This window comes from Cydia strobilella, chromosome 24 (assembly GCF_947568885.1).
Source record: "Cydia strobilella chromosome 24, ilCydStro3.1, whole genome shotgun sequence".
In the NCBI taxonomy this organism is placed as follows: domain Eukaryota; kingdom Metazoa; phylum Arthropoda; class Insecta; order Lepidoptera; family Tortricidae; genus Cydia; species Cydia strobilella.
In genome coordinates, this window is record NC_086064.1 from 2602218 (window position 1) to 2622698 (window position 20481).

The 20481-nt window shown below is 39.5% G+C and overlaps 1 protein-coding gene across 2 annotated transcripts in view; it reads right to left on the bottom strand.

Moving 5' to 3' along the window:
- Positions 1-2087: 2087 nt before the first annotated feature.
- Positions 2088-20481, bottom strand: part of LOC134752113 (protein slit) — a 197640-nt gene continuing 179246 nt past the window's right edge. For both annotated transcript variants that reach the window (XM_063687682.1, XM_063687681.1), the window contains 19 exons: positions 19495-19655; positions 18603-18732; positions 17555-17732; positions 16350-16459; positions 15381-15550; positions 14763-14976; positions 14138-14277; positions 13191-13360; positions 12415-12588; positions 12164-12236; positions 11641-11742; positions 9523-9655; positions 8992-9101; positions 8281-8394; positions 7107-7252; positions 5690-5816; positions 4960-5031; positions 3202-3269; positions 2088-2278 (listed from right to left, as the gene is read on the bottom strand). In XM_063687682.1, the coding sequence (XP_063543752.1) occupies positions 2126-2278; positions 3202-3269; positions 4960-5031; positions 5690-5816; positions 7107-7252; positions 8281-8394; positions 8992-9101; positions 9523-9655; positions 11641-11742; positions 12164-12236; positions 12415-12588; positions 13191-13360; positions 14138-14277; positions 14763-14976; positions 15381-15550; positions 16350-16459; positions 17555-17732; positions 18603-18732; positions 19495-19655 (2545 nt within the window). In that variant the 3' untranslated portion in view covers positions 2088-2125. The remainder of the gene's footprint in view (positions 2279-3201; positions 3270-4959; positions 5032-5689; positions 5817-7106; positions 7253-8280; positions 8395-8991; positions 9102-9522; positions 9656-11640; positions 11743-12163; positions 12237-12414; positions 12589-13190; positions 13361-14137; positions 14278-14762; positions 14977-15380; positions 15551-16349; positions 16460-17554; positions 17733-18602; positions 18733-19494; positions 19656-20481) is intronic.

The window sequence follows — 20481 nt, forward strand, 5'->3', positions numbered from 1 at the left end:
AAAAATGGTGGATATACCCTTCTGGTAGTACAGTTTTAGTCTAGATAAAATACCGTGATGAATATTTTAAATCTACACGCGATCCTATTAAATATTTTATAAAAAGTGAGGTTACGTTCTTATTACAATATTGGTAATACCATCTATAAATCAGTAGAAATCTTCATTCGTGTATAAAATGTTGTAGATATTTTAATGGAAAATCGTGTAAATAATCAATAATCATCAACATTTATTTCAAAATCTATTTATCACGGCATTTGCATAGCAGTGTCAGTTTTTTTTAAGTCTTTGTACAAACAAATCAAGATAGCTACTAATTTTAAAATGGCACCTCTAAAGATAATCCTAAATGTTCACTATATATTTAAGAAACCTTTACATTTTACGTTTTTAGGCCGCCACTACGTTCGTACATGTACATTTGGTAAATTCGTTATTTCATCAAGTCTACCCGTGACCTATCGCTACAAACAAGTTGCACGCTCAAAATTATTGTCAGTTGGCGCGTTGCTTCAGTCCTGTCAAGAATGTTGCCAGTGTAGAAAAAAAACTACTATTTCGGGAGTTTTGGTTTTCTAATGAGATTTAAAGTCAACTTTATCATTAAAAGGGCAGTGTTGACAGTTAAAAACTAAAACGGTGTAATAACTGCAAACTTGTCAGTTTATACAAACACTATTCATTCATTCAGTCATTATGTAAACTAACAAGTTGACAGCCAATTTTTTTAGGCTGAATGTACATTAAACAGACTAATGGCATTTAATTTAGTTTACAAACTGAATGAAATAGTTTTCTGTTTTATTGAGATATTCAATAGAAAAGCTAACTATTCGTATTTATAGGTTAGGACAATTGTTATACTCTGATTTGTAATTAGATTCCAAAAAACTAACCTCACTCAGATCCTTTTTCTTTCGTAATAATGGAAAATATGTAAAGAAGTAAACTCAAATTTCCCTTTTGCATACTCTAGCATTTAAAATAAATATAGATGTATCCTTTTAGCTTTGTTTAGTTTCTTAAAACATACGGAAAAGAGAAAAAGTGAGGTTAGTTTTTTGGAATCTAATTACAAATCAGAGTATATAAAGTGTCAGGTTTTATAAAATGATATCTTCTAGAACCGTAACGACATTTAGATTTCCTAAAAATAGGACATTGGGCCTTGTGAGGATAACTAAAACGGACTAGCTATAGTTAGACTATGCTTACTGCACCGTGTACGATAGCACAGTGTGTGCAAGTGTTATTTTAAACGTTATAATTTCATAAAAGTTTTTAGTTATAACACTTCCACACTGTGTTGTCAAACACGGTGCAGAGTTAGCTTAGCCAAATTCTAGGCTATTTAAATGCCATTGTCGGTGTAATGCCTTGGGCCTAAAGCACAGTCTTTAGTGGAAAGGGGTGGTGCGCACGCACTTCTTGCCGCACGCGCATTTGCGCACGATCTCGATGTCCTTGCTCATGCGCGTGCCGTCGGGGCAGACCAGTCGGATCTGTGGAACGGTAAGTTTGTTACTTTAAGTTTATTCAAATAAATATGATGATGATATTTGTTTACTTTTGGGTCAACATTCCTAAAATTCTGCTGACAATACTTTGAATGACCCTCGATGCTTAAATACTATGATAGGACTTCCGGAATTTAGTCTATTTGAATCTATAAATAATATATTATTCCAAATTTCAAAACTGGTCCTTCGAACCGGATAGACTAAGACTCGTCACTGGAATAGTATCTTGAATCAGATAAGCTATCACTAGTGATCTTTCCACACGGATTGGTTTAAGCTTAAGCGGTCCTTCTAACCGGATACGATTAAGTACGCACATGTACCTTCCTCTTCTTACTCTTGCGCGGCCCACGGTTGCCGGCGCCACTGCGGCACTTGCTCTCTACTATGTATGAGTGCGAGAGAGACAGCACATGCTAGAGACAGTGTTAGAGCGAGACACGTACCTTCCTCTTCTTGGTCTTGCGCGGCGCGCAGCAGTGCTGCTTGCCGCAACCGTTCCTAGTGCCGGCGCAGCGCGCGGAGCGTACGGCGCGGCGGCTGCGGCAGCTGCCCTCCACTATGTATGAGTGCGAGAGAAACAGCACATGCTAGAGACAGTGTTAGAGCGAGACACGTACCTTCCTCTTCTTGGTCTTGCGCGGCGCGCAGCAGTGCTGCTTGCCGCAACCGTTCCTAGTGCCGGCGCAGCGTGCGGAGCGTACAGCGCGGCGGCTGCGGCAGCTACCCTCCACTATGTATTCGCGAGTCGCTTCCTGAAAAGCCCCGAAAGACAACTTTAAGGCGGAGGGAATATATTTCCCACAATGATTTTGAACCTTATATCAAAGCGATAGGGTTCAATTTTGCGTAATTTCTGACACATTTATGCCCGTTAAAAGATATATGGGTTTACTAGGGTATATCATTTAACAGAGGTTTGTAAGAGGTAGCTATTATGTATTATCATAATCATAATCATTTATTTGCATATAAAAAGGGTTTTACATAGATATTATAAAAGTTACAAAGAGAATACCAAAGAGTATCAAAGAGAATACAGAGTATATTCGTATTCGTTTATTGCAGTCATGTACAATGAATTATGTCTAGGACTTATTACTATGGTACATGAACCCGGATAGGGTGAAGCAATTAACTAATTATATAAAGGGTTATTATCAGAGCAAAGATAGATATAACTCCGTAATAGATGGATACAGTCTAAGGAAAAAACGTGCCTCGAAAATCACGAAAATTTGATTCTCGATCAGATGGCGCCACTAGTTTTGGCCTACTCTCGTATAGAGGGCGTTGATGGTTTCGTTTGTTATTTATAATTTTAACGCATATCAGTGAAAGAACATGGGTGAAAATTATATAAAAATAATTAATGCAAATAAAAAAATCATTTATCCATATTTAAATACATTTTAACGTATTTTTATAAATCTTCATTTTTAGTTTTAAAGTATGTCGATAGATGGCAGTGAATTTACAGTGGTTACAAAATTTACTATGACAGTACCGCTCTATCTTATTATATCCTCTTTGTATCATAGTAAATTTTGTAGCACAGGTCACAGTACCGTCTTCTATCGACACAGTATTAAAACTAAAAATGAAAACGTATAAAAAATATATATATACATATATCTTTGGTATTATGAATAAGGGGGGGAGGGGGGAATCTAAATACCTTTCTACATGCTCCATTAGGTGCGGCGGCGGGCGCGTGCTCAGCTTGTTGTTTGTGAGACGGGGCGGCTGAAACAAACCAACATACATTATTACAATATTCACAATGACAGTCATTCAGAGTCGGTGGGTATTTTAAACGGGTCACTCACTCCGTACACGATCGATGACCGTAATACGTGAGTGACTCGTTTAAAATAATCTTAATAAGTTTAAGTCTCACTGCAGTTATACAGGGTTGCGAAAATATAAGTGCATTCCCGTTGCCAGGGAGGTTTTGGGATTATACTGAGCAAATTTGACTATGGGACCAACCCCGAAATCGCGAAAAAAATGGCTGTTGTGTTCATTTTGGCTGGTCCATTTTCTATGGGAGGGTAATTTTTTCGCGACTTATTTTTTAGCCACCGTATAATTAAAATGACGGCTTCGTGTTCACTCTAGGACCTAGAGGTAGTATGTGAAACAGAAAGCTACCTTCCTATAAAAGTAGCTTGCGTATGCGTACCAAAACGCATATGTAAGTTATGTAACTGAAAGAATGATAGAAAGGTGCGTTCCAGATTGTTTAAACAATGTTTTTTGATACAGTGTTGGGGTCGCGAAAGAATTTTAATGATTATAAAGGGCCGTGGCACCGTCAAGTTTGAAAAACACTGCTAGGTATATCTATTTATTATAAATCAAAAAAAAAAAACAAAAAAAACAAAAATGTATTTTCTTTAACAATCTCATCATCTTAAAAAATAGTGGTTGGAACCTCCTTTTAAGCTTTAAAAGCCTGTGCCAGGAGGTACCGCCCTTCCTTATCTGGAGAATATTAACAATAGTACGTGCTACATTTATGAGTAGGTATTTATGCTAGGTAAATATTACATTAAGATTTACTTACAGTTACAAGTTACAATAAAAATGCTGAGAAGCTTTATACAAGACATGCAAAAGGTATGTACATATAATTAGAAAAATAAACAGATGTAAAATCCTTCGTGTTTGTGTGTGTGTGTGTATGTGAGTGGGTGTGAATAATTTTTGTACGGCTGTGTGTATTTTATGTTCAATAGGTTAGTCAAATGAGCAATCCTTCTGTTTCCTCATATGTCTGCGTTAAAAGCCAAGCCGGTATAATCTTTTTGCACTCATAATAGTTTTTACTGTGAATATTAAGTTGTTTGTTTGTTTGTCGTTTGTTTGTTTGTATAAATATCGTCGTGTAGTGCCCACAACACAATCCCCATTGACCTTACTATGGGCGGAGGCTAGGACTATTTGTGTAACGTATATTTTGCGAGGTAAACACGTGTCATAAACTAAGTTTTAGTACTACATATTTTCTCGGTAACATTCGTACTTGTCATGCTACTTTAGTCAACCTCAGTACTTTTTGTACCGAGACTGACTGAAATAGCAAGACACGTTCGTACATTTCCGTGAAAATACGATAATAAGTACATTGTGCAACATGGGTTAGTTAAATATTGCAAACGAGAGTATAGTTAGCGAGCAAGCGATTTATAGACTCGAGTTTGCAATATTATTACGCCCCGAGTTACACACAATGTTTTTCATCACACTTGCGATACAAAAATGGAGTATAAAGACAAAAAACTGTTAATTATAATACTTTTTCTATAGTTCCCGCTAAGCCTGCGTGCAATTCCATATTTACTGAGCGAGTGTGCTGAAAAAATAATTATGCACTACATATGTACGGGATTAATCCCGAAATTACGAATAAAATTGGAATAAAGGTTCAAACCTGGTGAAGCCTGGACGTTGTTGATGGCCATCTTACGCTGCGGCATCTTCTGAGTGATCACAGGCGCGCCCCCTGTACATTAAAACGTAAAGATCTGTTATTTCTAATGCAAGTGTGGAAAGTAAGAAATAGAAATGATGATTGATGACACATGTTGAATTTTGTAACAAAATCTAGTTATGAGCAATTTATCATAATAAATTGGACATGGGTCCCATAATTATATACATTCAAAACAAACCTGATCAACTGATAACATTAATAAAAACTTGTCATCAAGCCTATTGATAGATAGATAGATAGATTAATTTAATTCTTATTAAAAATTACATGATATTTAACAATAATAACATGAACTCACAAAAAGATCGTCAAATTGTAAAAGATAATAATTCAGTAAAATAATTTAGTAAAAAATTATTCAGTAAAATAATTAAGTAAAAAATAAAAATAATTGAACAAAACATAACAAATAAAAAAAAATTGCAAATGAGGGTCGGTTTTGTAAAAGACGTATGCATGAGTATTGAGTAGGAAAAGTTATCGATAGATGTCCGTAGCTCGCACTGCGCGCCGGCGCGGCGTCCACGCGCACACAGCGACCGTATTACTCCCACTTGTCGAGGTGCGACTAGTTGTATTGTTTGCTATGGATTGCGCGCCTGATACAGCCCTATTCCTGCAAGACTCTGTATAAAGCGCGCAATGTAAAGCGTTTGTTTATAATTACCGATAGATGTCCGTAGCTCGCACTGCGCGCCAGCGGTGCCCGCGCGGCAGCGGCACGAGTAGTCCGCCGGCCCGTCCTCGCGCACGCAGCGACCGCCGCGCGCGCACGGATTCGGGACGCATGGATCCTGCGCAAAAAAACATATACATATGATTAGTGTGATTACGACTGCTGACGTGCTGACCACGGGCACCGTACGCAAGAAGATATTCGTTTATTAACAAACACCAACCGTTCTTTATACCACGTCGGTGGCAAACAGGCACACGGCCCGCCTGATGTTAAAACGCCATCACTTACTAATTCAGAACACTTTGGCACTTCTTCTTCCTCGGTCCCCCATTGCTGAGGATCGCGACCATGTATGCTCCGTCTCCATAGTGTGCGGTCATAAGCCATATGAGTCACGCGCTGCATGTTGCCGCCGACCACCCCCTTCACACCATCTCGTGGGTGCTTTTCCTCGCCCGCGCTTGCCACACTTGGCACACTCCATTATAAAATATGTTAAGATTCGGTGCAGGTAATTAAATGAATAAAGATGAAACGATAGTAGTAAACACCTTATCAAAAACCAGGCACGCGAGACATCACTGAAGCAATCATTGCAGCAAGTTGTCTGAAAGAGATCGCTTTTTGTTGAAAAATCACCCATTGGTTTACTTTATACTACGATTAAATTAAGGTTGCGGGGCGGGTAAAAAAGTTATAGCGAGCTAAGTAGCTTATTTTAGTTGCTTATTTTTTGTTGTTACCAGAAACGTCACTAGATGACGTTCAGGCGCAGCTAACGCAGCTTACATATAGTGGAAAGAGACAGAGACTGACTAAGGAATAATGGATATGCACCGAGCGGCAAGCCAGCGGGGCGGGTTCGTTGACAAAAGATAGAAGCCAGCTGAGTAGCTTATTTTTTGTTACCCACTTAGAATGTCACTAGATGGAATCCAGGTATATCTATCTTATACACGGTGTTACTTGAGCCACTAAAAACCTGAGACACCCTGACATTTTTTTTTTGGACTCATCTTGAGTATATATTCTTTAATCCGATAAATATTTAAAAAAATATTCGTTGTTTAGTTTTCTTAACAATTCTATTCGACTGGTAATTCTACACAAGATACTTACCAACGTAAACACTGTTCCACCATTTGCATACCTTACTGCAACGAGAAGGTTTACCAATGGCCAGTTAAGGGCGTTGCTCATTGACAAATAACGTGTCAAATGCTAGTTATTGTTATCGTATTAGAAACTTGTAGACTGGGCATGTAAAAATAATAAAAAAATTACCCCCATTAAAATATAGCGCAATCGATTCTGAACAAACTGTTAGGTTTTCAGTGGGTCATGAAACACTGTGTATATAGGTACAATCTAAAGATAGAGACAGGCTCAGGAGTCCGGTCAGTACCGGGGAATGGTGTGTGTCCTGAAGCACAGACGGAGGTGCCTGCGGGGCGGGCTCGTCCTCGCCGCAGCCCGCCGCGGTGCGCGACATGCGGGCCGCGTTCACGAAGTCCACCCGCTTGTGGTTGATCCAGGCTTCTTTAACGCAACCTGGGGGGAAAATTACTACGTCAATAACTTAGATTAGTATCAGTAGGTACTACAGGGGGGGGGGGGGGGTAGTATATACAGGGTGTTTGGTAGGTAGATGCAAAGCATTCCGTACCCAAAGGGTAAAAACGGGACCCTATTACTATGACTCCGCTGTCCGTCTGTCTGTCACCACGCTGTATTTCATGAACCGTGATAAATTTTCACAGATGATGTATTTCTGTTGCCCGCTATAACAACAAATACTAAAAAGTACGGCATCCTCGGTGCGCGAGTCCAACTCGCACTTGGCCGGCTTGGCATTTCTGCCTGCGAAGTATGTTCCTGAGACTTGGGTGTTTTATATGTATTTATATATAAGTATATATCGTTGTCTGAGTATCCATAACACAAGTCTCCTTGGGCTTACCGTGGGACTTAGTCAATCTGTGTAAGAATATTTATTTATTAAGCAAAATGTGAGACGCAACGCAACTACTAATTTGATCAAATATTAGACAGGTGGAACCACCCTTAGATAAAATTTGATATTATTTTAAATATTATTATTTTTAAGAAAAATTCCTAGTTGAATAAATGTAACTTGTGTTAATAGTACCCCCCCCCCCCCCCAGTACCTATGTATTATTTTGTAAAAACAAAAGGTTAAGGTGTATTGGACCAATTGGAACCTATTTTCAGTATTCTTTGTTGGCACTAAACCAAAACAGGAGGCTTTCGACTTGATTAAAAATATCTTGGGTTTCACACATCTTACAAAATCAATGAAACTTTTATTTCACGGTTTAGACTCACTTGTGTTAGTCATTCGCGCGACATGTTTCGGAGAGCCTAGGTCTCCTATCTCAAGCACTGCACTGTAGTGCTTTTGTACAAATGATGCATTTTTCTCTTGTTTTATGTTTCTTTTTGTACAATAAAGAGTTTTACTACTACTACTACTACTACTACTAGTAGTCTAAACCGTGAAATTATTTAATGTTAGTATGTCTCACCACAGTTTACATCCGGTTTATTTAGGAGTTTACCTTTAAAGCTGGTAATGTTACGAAGATGCCACTTGCTGAAGGCGTCCCTAGCGACATCTTCTGGCACGCCGCCGATATACATAGGCCGCTCAAGCCGGAGATATTCCTTGTTGCCTGAAATATTGAGATCTACATTAAACGATTTACTCCGTTGAACCAGATTAAGAAGATAGATAGATAGATTTAAGTATTTATTTCTTATTGAAAATTACATGATATTTAACAATGAAATGTAATGTGTTGATGTCACAAGATCTTCATATTGGCTGCATTCGAATATGCAGCGTTACGATTCGAACTTTTCACTAGAACATAGCGTAAGATTTGGAATTTATCCTTCTCTTACTCACTAGCCACTAGCTGGCGCCTAAGCGCTGGTGGCCTAGCGGTAAGAGCGTCTGACTTTCCGGAGCTCACGGCCCCCGTTAAAACCCCGGCTCGTACCAATGAGTTTTTCGGAACTTATGTACGAAATATAATTTGATATTTGACCAGTCGCTTTTCGGTGAAGGATAACATCGTGAGGAAACCGGACTAATCCCAATAAGGCCTAGTTTCCCCTCTGGTTTGGAAGGTCAGATGGCATGGCAGTCGCTTTCGTTGAAACTAGTGCGTGCTATAATGATAGAATGAAACTCCTTCCCAGGTAGCAAAGTGACGTCAGCGACGTTATAATGACGTCAATATGACGTAAAATGCTGTTAGGGTTACCTTCGTTGATAATGGAGCGTGCTGGACCGTCGTCGACCCGCAAAGTGAAGTTCTTCTTGACTGCGACTAATTCTGCCTTGTGGTACGCGCCGTCCGACACCATTTCGAAGCTGACAAAAATATTTTGTTTTGAATTTCGTACAAGCGTAATAACAGCCGACCACACCCGAATTTGACAGCATACGCAGTTTAATTATGTGTTGCATTTTTATCATATAATTTGCTGCGTAAATGGTGCGTCAACGTTTTTCGAGCAACAGTGTGGTCGATTGGTTTTTGAAGGAAAACTTCTTTAGGCGTGACTAGAGGGTAACTCCGATTTTTTAGGGTTCCGTACCCAAAGGGTAAAAACGGGATTATATTACTAAGACTCCGCTGTTCGTCTGTCTGTCACCACGCTGTATCTCATCTTCACTGGTCGTGGGCGTGGCGTGTACTGCGGGCCAAAGCCCGACTCGCCGTGCTATAGCGGCTGCTGCGCTCGTGCGGTGGCGCGTCTATAAGTACTTGTATATACTATGTCTAAGGTACCTGTACATGGTGGAAGTAGGATGGTTGCCGACGTCGTAACTGATGCGGATGCGACCGTTGAACAGCTCGACAGCGAGGTGCTCGTTGTCGCCGAAGTACATTAATACGCCGTGATGCTGAGTTGTGCTGAATACTGAAAAAATTGGTTTACAAAACAAGTTTGAGAACAAATACAATTATTTTATTAAATATTTTGATTTGTTTTTTTTTTGGGCTTCGTCACTTTTTCTTTAATATATGACATCTATTACAGTTTTTGGTTTACAAAAGTCAAGGTCAAATTTCTTCATTTTTAGAGTTCCGTACCCAAAGGGTGAAAACGGGACCCTATTACTAAGACTCCGCTGTCCGTCTGTCTGTCACCAGGCTGTATCTCATGAACCGTGATAGCTAGACAGTCGAAATTTTCACAGATGATGTATTTCTGTTGCCGCTATAACAACAAATACTAAAAACCGAATAAAATAAATATTTTAGTGGGGCTCCCGTACAACAAAAGTGTTTTTTTCCCATTTTTTTACGTAATGGTACGGAACTCTTTGTGCGCGAGTCCGACTCGCACTTGGTCGGTTTAAATTTTTCAATGTACAGGCATATTAAATTTCTTCAATTTATTCTTAAGTTAAAACAATTCGAAAAAGCAACACCACCTCGCGGGCTTATCAAAATTAAATTTTCATCATACTTACTCGTAAAAGGTGTTTTTACACATAAGCGAGGCGGCCCGTAAATACTAAATTTCGACCTGAGGCTTTAAGCAAGTGTGATGAAAAACATTGTGTGTTGCTTTGGGCGATACAGGAATAACAAACTTTTGTTAGTTAAGCCCTCGCCTTCGGCTTCGCGCTTTAATTCACACTCGTTCGTGAGTTCTTGATTCCCGACTATAATACACAATGTAACTGTTGTAGCCAAGATTTGTTAATATGTATACGTAGTAGATGGCGCTGGTAAATTACTACTACCAAAGGGGATATAATGAGATAGAGCGGTACTGTCATAGTAAATTTTGTAACCACTGTAAATCCACTGCCATCTATCGACACACTTTAAAACTAAAAATGAAGATTTATAAAAATACTTTAAAATGTATTTAAATATGGATAAATGATTTTTTAATTTGCATTCATTATTATTATATGATTTTGACCCATTTTCTTTAACGGATATGCGTTAAAATTATAAATAACAAACGAAACCGTCAACGCCCTCTATACGAGAGTAGGCCAAAACTAGTGGCGCCATCTGATCGAGAATCAAATTTTCGTGATTTTCGAGGCACGTTTTTTCCTTTGACTGTATCCATCTATTACGGAGTTATATCTATCTTTGCTACTACTACATAATGGCGCAGCGACCCAAAATTAGTCTTGGCCTCCGACACGAGTAAACGCCAGTCGTCCCGATCCTGCGCAATCTCCCGCCAGTTATCGGCTTGAACATCGCGCAAGTCCGCTTCAACCACATCGCCCCAACGATACCTAGGACGCCCAATCGGCCTTCGCCCTACCGAACGTCCCAGATATACCTTTTTAATACAGTTGCTCAAAAAGTGGTATTTTTTGTGGCTGCGTAGCGTGCGAGAAGCTCAATTTCTCGAACTAGTGCTTTTTACTTTTTAGTTCCAAACTATACTTTCGAAACGCAGTTAAAATTGAATTTAGCTTGAGCAGGTACTGGGGCCTCACTCGTTACTCCTCGGTGTCGTTGAGCAACCCGCGCCGGGCCCGCGGCGGCCGCGGCCGGGGCGCGCACGAGTATGAAGGTATCGCGGGCTGCGGCAGCTCAAGTATCAAGGGCTGTATAGGTACTTTTGGTTTTGGTTTGGTTTGGTGGTATGATTCTACTAATGATATATTAATTTATTATTTTTTCGCAATTGTATTAAAAAAACGTCGTTTACAACACGTGTGAAATGTCTTTTTACCACTCGTTCACATTCTTTTCACACTAGTTGTAAAATGTACTATTTTAGCGCCGCAATCCTTATCCATTCTTAATACGTGGCCAACTCAATCAGCGGAGGCGGTGGGCTTTTGTCTCGCCGATAATATTGGGTGCAGCCACCAGATTTTCAATCTGGTAAATTACTAGTGGTAGTTAAATTATAGTACTTACCAAGAGTGACGTTAGCCTGAGGTGCCGTGCGCAGTGGTTCAAGCTCGACCAGCGAGTCATTGTGGTTAAACGTGAGCGATGTGAGGTACTCGCAGAGGCGGCCTGTGAAAGCATATTAGATATTTTATTTAAGACTACGTAAAACACAAGAAATAGAACTGTAAGTAAGGGCAAAGTCGATATCCAGGTCGAACCATAATACTCAAAATCGATGTGTAATAATAACTTAAGAGTAGTAAGGATGGACATATACAAAAACAATAATGTTAGAGTAAGATAGCGCTTCATGAATAAGGAACACTTTCAAGATGTCGTTGTTTCAATCATCAAGTCCTTACAGAACATTGTGCTCTAAATCAAAAATTTTAACGTGTCTTTATATAAGCAGGAGATGCCCTCTACAATTATAGATACGGCCGTTCTCTTGCCGTTCTAATCATTTTCAGTTTTGACAATTAACCAATGATTAAACTTACGCAAGTTAAAGTAATATTTCGAAGTTATGTAAAGTCCATAAACGTACCAGAGTAGCCGGGCGCGCACTTGCAGAGGTAGTCGCCCGGCGCGTTGTGCATGCGCTCCATCATAATGTCGTCCTGTAGAACAGCCACTGCGGTTTAATTATACTACCGTGTACACAGTTATCAATACACATTACAATATAAATACATATTCATAAAATATTTAGCACACAATCAGGATCGGCAGCCCTTCCAGAAACACTAGAAACTGTGACATTAAACAACGCCCTATATCGTTGTGTGGCTACACTACCTGCAACGCCAGCGCAGCAGTGGGCAGATAGCACACTCCGTGCACACAATCATGATGGGCACACGGTGAAGTTCCTAGAGCGGCGTGTGGTGCAGCTTCGCAGTAACGACCAGCGTAGCCCGCCGTGCACACGCATTTGTATTCGTCGAGGCCGTCTACGCAAGTGGCACCATTCTGCGAAAAATACATTCTTTGCTTCATAAAACATTATGGAAAAATAATACTTATTATAATACGCATGGTAAATTCTTAGGAATTCTCATGGGCTTTTCTTTAATAACTAGCCCATCAGCAGTAATATTCTATTCGTGAACACATAATATAAGGCAACGCTGCGAGCACAAAGTTAAGAAGGACAATTTCGCAAAGAATTAAAATATGCTCAAAATGAATACTCATAGAACAGAAAATTATAAAACAAGTCGGGATATGATTTTTCACTGCTAAAAAGAAGATAAGCAGGTGTGTGTTCATTTAATAAAGGGTTTGATATTAATTTGATGACATAATAGGTACTCACATTGTAGGTAAAAAGGAAATTCTATAACCATGTGATTCAAGACAAAAACCGAGACAGCTAGTTATGGCCACTGCAGGTTATCGTGCAGAAGCGATATTAAATATTTACCTGGCACGTATGATTGACGCAGTCATCAGCGTTAGTAGTACAGTTCTGTCCCGAATAGCCCCGTGGGCAGGTGTACGAATACAGGCTGCCGTGGTCTGTGCAGGGCTCCCCGTTGGTAAAAAGGTTTTCATATAGTAGGGATGTTTACCTGGCACATATGATTCACGCAGTCATCAGCGTTAGTAGTACAGTTCTGCCCCGAGTACCCTCGTGGGCAGGTGCACGAATAATGGCTGCCGTGGTCGGTGCAGGTCGCCCCGTTGGCGCATGGGTTGAACTCAGATGTGCAGAAGGGAATTTTCTTCTCGCAGAAGTCGCCTGGAATAAAAAAGAAACAATAAAGCCAAAAACATTATAACTGTTTTTTTACAAACGTTGTATTTGTACTCAAAATGCAAGCTGTTTAGTTATCATAACGTCCAGTGTTTTATGTGAAGCGTGCTTCTATCTCTCATCTATTACGTTGTGATATATACCTATATCTCAAAAAGGTTGCTACAATTTATCATAGAGTTCTATATGACTTTCTTCTAGCTTCATCAATAGATCATCTTGATGTCATTAAATTATTTGCATTATCACCGGTATTCCATGAACTAGCCAAATTATAGCTCAATCAGAACCCAACAAGTAGTCATAAAATAGTTTGCAAATTATAAAGACAACTTACGTAGTTACCTAAATCTACATATGAACACTACATGTTAAATAAGTACAAGTATAAATGAAGAAAAAAATATATTTTATGATTGTTGGTTTAGCTATCTCGACGTTAAGCCCCCTCCACACTCGTGCGCGTAATCTGGAGCGAGCTTTAGGTATCAGTTGAGTACATAGACATAGTATATAGAAGTAGTTATAGACGCGCCACCGAGCGATCGGGGGTAAGAGAAAAAATTTGGGCAGCATAGGATTTTTTCTCTTTCACTCTTATAAATTTCGGTATTTCGCCATCGCCTCCTACCTATGATGCCACCCGGTCGGTGATAAGGACAAAGCATGGCATTACTTTCTCTTTCCTCTTATAGGAATCGCAATAAGACTATCTTTCTCTATCAAAGAGTGTCAGGCCCTTGGTTGAGTAAAATTGCTCACCCATATATCCAGGCGCGCATTGACATGAGTACCCTTCTAGCTGATCGATGCATGTTGCGTTATTTTGGCAGCGATGTGCGGCGCAGTCGTCGATGTTGAACTCACAACGCACGCCGGTGTAGCCCGGCTGGCAGGAGCAGCTGGGAAAAAGAAGGAGCAAGCTGATAGAAAAATACTCATGAAAATACCATTCCGTTTGTTCTAGTAGGTACGAGCGAAATTCCACACATTGGAATTTGAATACAGCGCCATCTAGTGAAAAGTTTGTACTAACTGGAACCACCCTTCTTCAAGTAATTGACACACGCTATATTATATACTGATTGCTGCTGCATATTGAATACAACGCCACCTACAGCGGAGAATCAGTGTAACATATACTAACTGGAATCGCCTTTCCTAAAACAGCTGACACACTCCATTCGCAACACGGCTCGCGTATCGCGCATCATCTGAAAGCATCGCACGCCGCGCCGTTGAATCTCCGTGCGCATGAACATTTGAAGCCACCGGACGCGGTCAACAATTACAACTAAGATTGCTACTACACAAAGTTGAGTATAACACCATCTAGCGGGTAAATAATCACAACTTTTAAAATAAGCTACTCAAATAAGCTACTTACTGGAATCGACCCTCCTCAAGCAGTTGACACACTCCATTCGCACACGGCTCGCCATAACACGCATCTATCTGCGCATCACAAGTCGCCCCATGGAATCCACGTGCGCAAGAGCATTTGAAGCCACCTGACGCGGTTGCGGAACAGGCGCCACCGTTGCGACACGGGTTGTTATAGCAGCGGTCGCATTTTGACACGATGTCGGATGGGGGCTTGCCTGGAATTCATTGTAGGTAATGTTTTAGAGTCCCGTAATCAATTAGGAACCCTTATTACAAACTGGTAAAGGAATACCGCAAACCGCATCTCAACCGCATAAATAATTTCTTATTTTTTAATAGAATACATAATAGCCGTGATTCCAAATATAGAAATACAACGATTCGTATATGAATATTTATGACGCTCTCAATCAAAAGGTACCACATTGTCGCTTGCTATAAGAATGCTCTGACAGGTTATTCGTATAAAGATACAAGCAAATTTAATTTTTATGGTAAGCGACAAAGTGGTACCTTTTGATTGAGAACGTCACATTTATTCGAAACGCTCTGTAGTTCAAGGTTCAAGTAACTTGAAGAGCAACCGCCCACCTCTAACACTACGTTCTACGCTACGTACCTTTGCAAATGAATGCTGTAGATTGCGTGCTCAGTATGAGTTTGTCTCTCATGGCGGGCGGGTCGGCACAGCGAGCTATGCCGGGCTCGACGTATTCGCCCGCGTTCTTTGCCCATTCGGAGAGCCAACGGGTCGAGCAGTCACAGTATAGGGGGTTGGAGCCAAGGGCACTGGTAAAAAAAAAAGGTTAATAAGAGTTTTGAATGATTCACGGTTAGTTTCAGTAGACTTATATTGTACCGGGATATAGACCGTGATTACCTTTTGTATTGTAAACAAAACAAAAGCCTCATAAACAATATAAAAGGTAATCACGGTCTATATCCCGGTCAATATAAGTCTAACTATGGTCAAAGATAGATATAACTCCGTAATAGATGGATACAGTCTAAGGAAAAAACATGCCTCGAAAATCACGAAAATTTGATTCTCGATCAGATGGCGCCACTAGCTTTGGCCTACTCTCGTATAGAGGGCGTTGACGGTTTCGTTTGTTATTTATAATTTTAACGCATATCAGTGAAAGAACATGGGTCAAAATCATATAAAAATAATTAATGCAAATAAAAAAATCATTTATCCATATTTAAATACATTTTAACGTATTTTTATAAATCTTCATTTTTAGTTTTAAAGTGTGTTGACAGATGGCAGTGAATTTACTGGAGTTACAAAATTTACTATGACAGTACCGCTCTATCTTATTATATCCTCTGATATTATAAACATTAAGAAAAATCAGTCTCATACTTTAATGGTACAAAACGTAGCCTAAAATCAACGCCACCTAGTGTCGCGAATATAAACTACATATGTAGGTATGTAAAGTATATGTTAACGTAACGCAACAGTTTAGTTTCTCTATAAACAGTTAATCTTATTTTTCGTAAAATTACATTTTCATGGAATCTAAACCTCAAAGTAGAAATCTATGATTACTCGCATAGTAAAAAAAAAAAGCATTCTTACACATGCGAGATTGACTCCAAATCTCTGAAAACTCCGTCGGCGAGCATTGAGATGTTGTTCCCGTGGAGAGACAGGACGCGGAGCTGTGTCAGACCTTTGAGGGCGTCGCGCTGAAAATAAAGATAAATTATAACAAAGATAGATATCTCCGTAATAGATGGATACAGTCTAAGGAAAAAACGTGCCTCGAAATTCATTAAAATTTGATTCTCGATCAGATGGCGCCACTAGTTTCGGCCTACTCTCGTATAGAGGGCGTTGACGGTTTTGTTTGTTATTTATAATTTTAACGCATATCAGTGAAAGAACATGGGTCAAAATCATAAAAAAAATATTAATGCAAATAAAAAAATCATTTATCCATATTTAAAATAAATACATTTTAACGTATTTTTATAAATCTTCATTTTTAGTTTTAAAATATGTCGATAGATGGCAGTGTATTTACAGTGGTTACAAAATTTACTATGACAGTACCGCTCTATCTTATTATATCCTCTTTGATTATAATCAGTGGTCCAAAATAAAGAATCTGTGCTTTTCAGATTAGCATGGTTCCATTTTTATCGCATGTCACTATGCCCGTTACTTTCGCACTTACATTGTTAGAACGTGACAGGCATGGTGACAAGAGATAAAAATGCGACCGTGCTACTGCCGCTGATCGAAAGATCCCACATGAAGCATAAGAACCCTTCTCTAATGGAAAGCCACATATCGTTGGATTTACTAAGCACACTGTAAATACGCTTACCTGAACACATCGCAGCTTATTGTAACTGACAATAAGCGTCGATAGTTTCGTGAGTCCGTGGAAGGTGTTATTCGCGAGCACGCCAATCTTATTGTTGGATACGTCCAGCCGAGTGAGTTGCGTGAGATGCTGGATCTGCTCCGGTGAGATGCCGGGTATATGTGGCTTTCCATCAGAGAAGGGATGCTTCATGTGCATAAGGACCTTTCCATTAAAAAAGGGTCCATGTGCGTAAGAACCCTTTTCTGCGGGCGCAGCATGGTTCCATTTTTATCGCCTGTCACTATGCCCGTCACTTTCGCACTTACATACTTGTTAGAGCGTGACAGGCATGGTGACAAGAGATAAAAATCGAAAGATCCTTATGCACATGAAATGAAGCACAAGCACCCTTCTCTAAGGGAAAGCCACATATTGTTGGATTTACTAAGCACACTGTAAGTACGCTTACCTGAACACATCGCAGCTTATTGTAACTGACAATAAGCGTCGATAGTTTCGTGAGTCCCTGGAAGGTGTTATTCGCGAGCACGCCAATCTTATTGTTGGATACGTCCAGCCGAGTGAGTTGCGTGAGATGCTGGATCTGCTCCGGTGAGATGCCGGTTATATCGTTAGATTCTAGGTATCTGGAATTAAAATAGGTTTTTCATTTCTCATGCTCTGAAAGAGGGTCATTGTTGTTCTAAAAGGTGTGCAGAAAATGATACGTGTCTGCACTAGAGCATTTTACGTTTGAAGTACGATTTTTTTTTACGATAAGCAATTGAAATTTGAGTTTAAATGGATTTGTTATACAATTTTCATACTGATATTTAACTCTCCATTCCATAAATAACGAAACTTATTGAAAGTACCCTCAAGAAATACTACAATAATGTATACTTAGTCATGTTTAAAAAAACCGGCCAAGTGCGAGTCGGACTCGCGCACCGAGGGTTCCGTACTTTTTAGTATTTGTTATAGCGGCAACAGAAATACATCATCTGTGAAAATTTCAACTGTCTACCTAACACGGTTCATGAGATACAGCCTGGTGACAGACGGACAGACGGACAGCGAAGTCTTAGTAATAGGGTCCCATTTTTACCCTTTGGGTACGGAACCCTAAAAACACATGCATTTTACTTTCCTCGTATTCGAAATTAAAAGTAGAGTGTTTATCTCGGGTGAAAGGCATCATTTCTGCCTCGGACTATTGGCACTCTCACTGCGCCAAAATACCTCGGAAGCAATGAGTGCCTTTCATCCCTTGGTTAACAATCTACTAAATCATAATTTGTTTGTTTCACAAATGATGTGTTTCTGTTGCGCTATAACAACAAATACTAAAAATTGTACGGAACCCTCGGTGGGCGAGTCCCACTCGCTCTTGGCCGGTTTTTTATGTATTGTTCTTTCTAAGCTTTATGTATTTGGGTTCCTTCGTCATAAAGAAATCTAATGGATATCTAGTTGATATTTAGATCATTGTTCAAATTGGCCCGTAGGTCGCTTACAATTCAGTCGTCTGCCTTGGTATATTGTTGGGTAGAGCCGTCAGTTGTGCGCGTGAGCATCGCACTACGGTACCGGTGCAAGAGCACTGAGCTGGGCAGTAATCCGCTGCTAAACATCCTTTGTCTTCCGCTGAAACAAAACATATAGTTTTTATTTCACTTATATTTACCAAGGGACCGTGCGCGTTGGATGGTCTGCCATCTTGTGGCCTGAATCGGAACCATAAACATGTACATCACATTTACATTGACACTTCACGCCAAAGCAAGTGCTGCCATCTTGTGGGCTACTTTGGAAGCATAAACTACACATTTACGCCTCGCGCCTTAAATCTGACGTCTCCTGTGCTGCCCCCTACAGTTTATGCACGCTCCCTATGGAGGCTTATTTCTTCTGGCTATATAGCGCAGCGTGTTGCCAATACAACACGAAGCCGCACTGGCAGGGTCGCCATGTAATGTGGGCTCAACTGCTTGCTATGATGTTGGTATAATGTGAGTCAAATTATAGTCATAGTCATAGTTTATTCCTAAACAATTTTCACTGTGTTTGAAATTAATTTACATATAAGTTTTCTTATTAAAAACATATTATATACAAACAAATGTTATTAAATATTAAACTCTATGATCTAATACACTCATTCTAATCTTATAAAATGCTTATAACAAAACATACAAAATGTCAAATTAAATACATTTTAAGAAATAATAATAAATAAACAAAAGAATAAAATAAAAAATCTAATGTTATGAACAATAAATATTGAAATTTAATTTCAAAGATACAAATATGGCCTAATTATATTCTAACACGTATCTATTTGTAGAATAACAACAACAACACAATAGGGTTTACAAGTTGTCACTTAACATTGCGGATGGTACTCACGTTCGCATTTGAAGTCCGCCTGGTCGAGCGCGTGCAGTTGCGCCTGGCGCAGCTGCGGCGGCGACGCGCATGTGGCTCCCGGGGCGAGCCGGCGCACGCGCAGCCAGCCCGCCAACCATGCTGTATGGCAGTTGCATTCCAGGGGATTGCTTTCTAGGTTTCTGATAAAAAAACACATTATAAAACTGATCATAGGAATCAATCAAATAATCCAGATATTATCATTCATCCTCATTATTATAGGGGTATATCACATGACACTAGACTTATATTGACCGGGATATAGACCGTGATTACCTTTTGTATTATTTATGAGCTGATATTTCGACGCAGTTATACATGCATATTGTTCACGGGTGACTTAAGATAGCGGGTGGGTGTCAAAGTTGTGTAGAACTGTAGACCGCGCGTAGATTCTTGCGCGTCGGCTGCGTTCGCTTTCAAAGTCTATATCCCGGTCAATATAAGTCTAGTGAAACTAACCGTGAATCATTCAAAACTCTTATCATATGGCACGTTTATTAAATCTCAAGGTTTTATGTTAGATAAAGATTGGACTGAAAAAGAAAACATTTTTCGTCACTAAAGTACCTACGTAAAAAATAAAATCTGGTTTTGAGCTTGACCTAGCTATTTTTGAAATTTGTTTCAATCTAAGCAAAGATAGATATAACTCCGTAATAGATAGATACAGTCTAAGGAAAAAACGTGCCTCGAAAATCAAGAAAATTTGATTCTCGTTCAGAGGGCGCTCTACTAGTTTTGGCCTACAGTCGTATAGATGGCGTTGACGGTTTCGTTTGTTATTTAACAATTTTAACGCATATCAGTGAAAGAACATGGGTCAAAATCATAAAAATAATTAATGCATTTATCTATATTTAAATACATTCTATCGTATTTTTATAAATCTTTATTTTTAGTTTTAAAGTGTGTCGACAGATGGCAGTGAATTTACGGGGGTTACAAAGTTTACTATGACAGTAC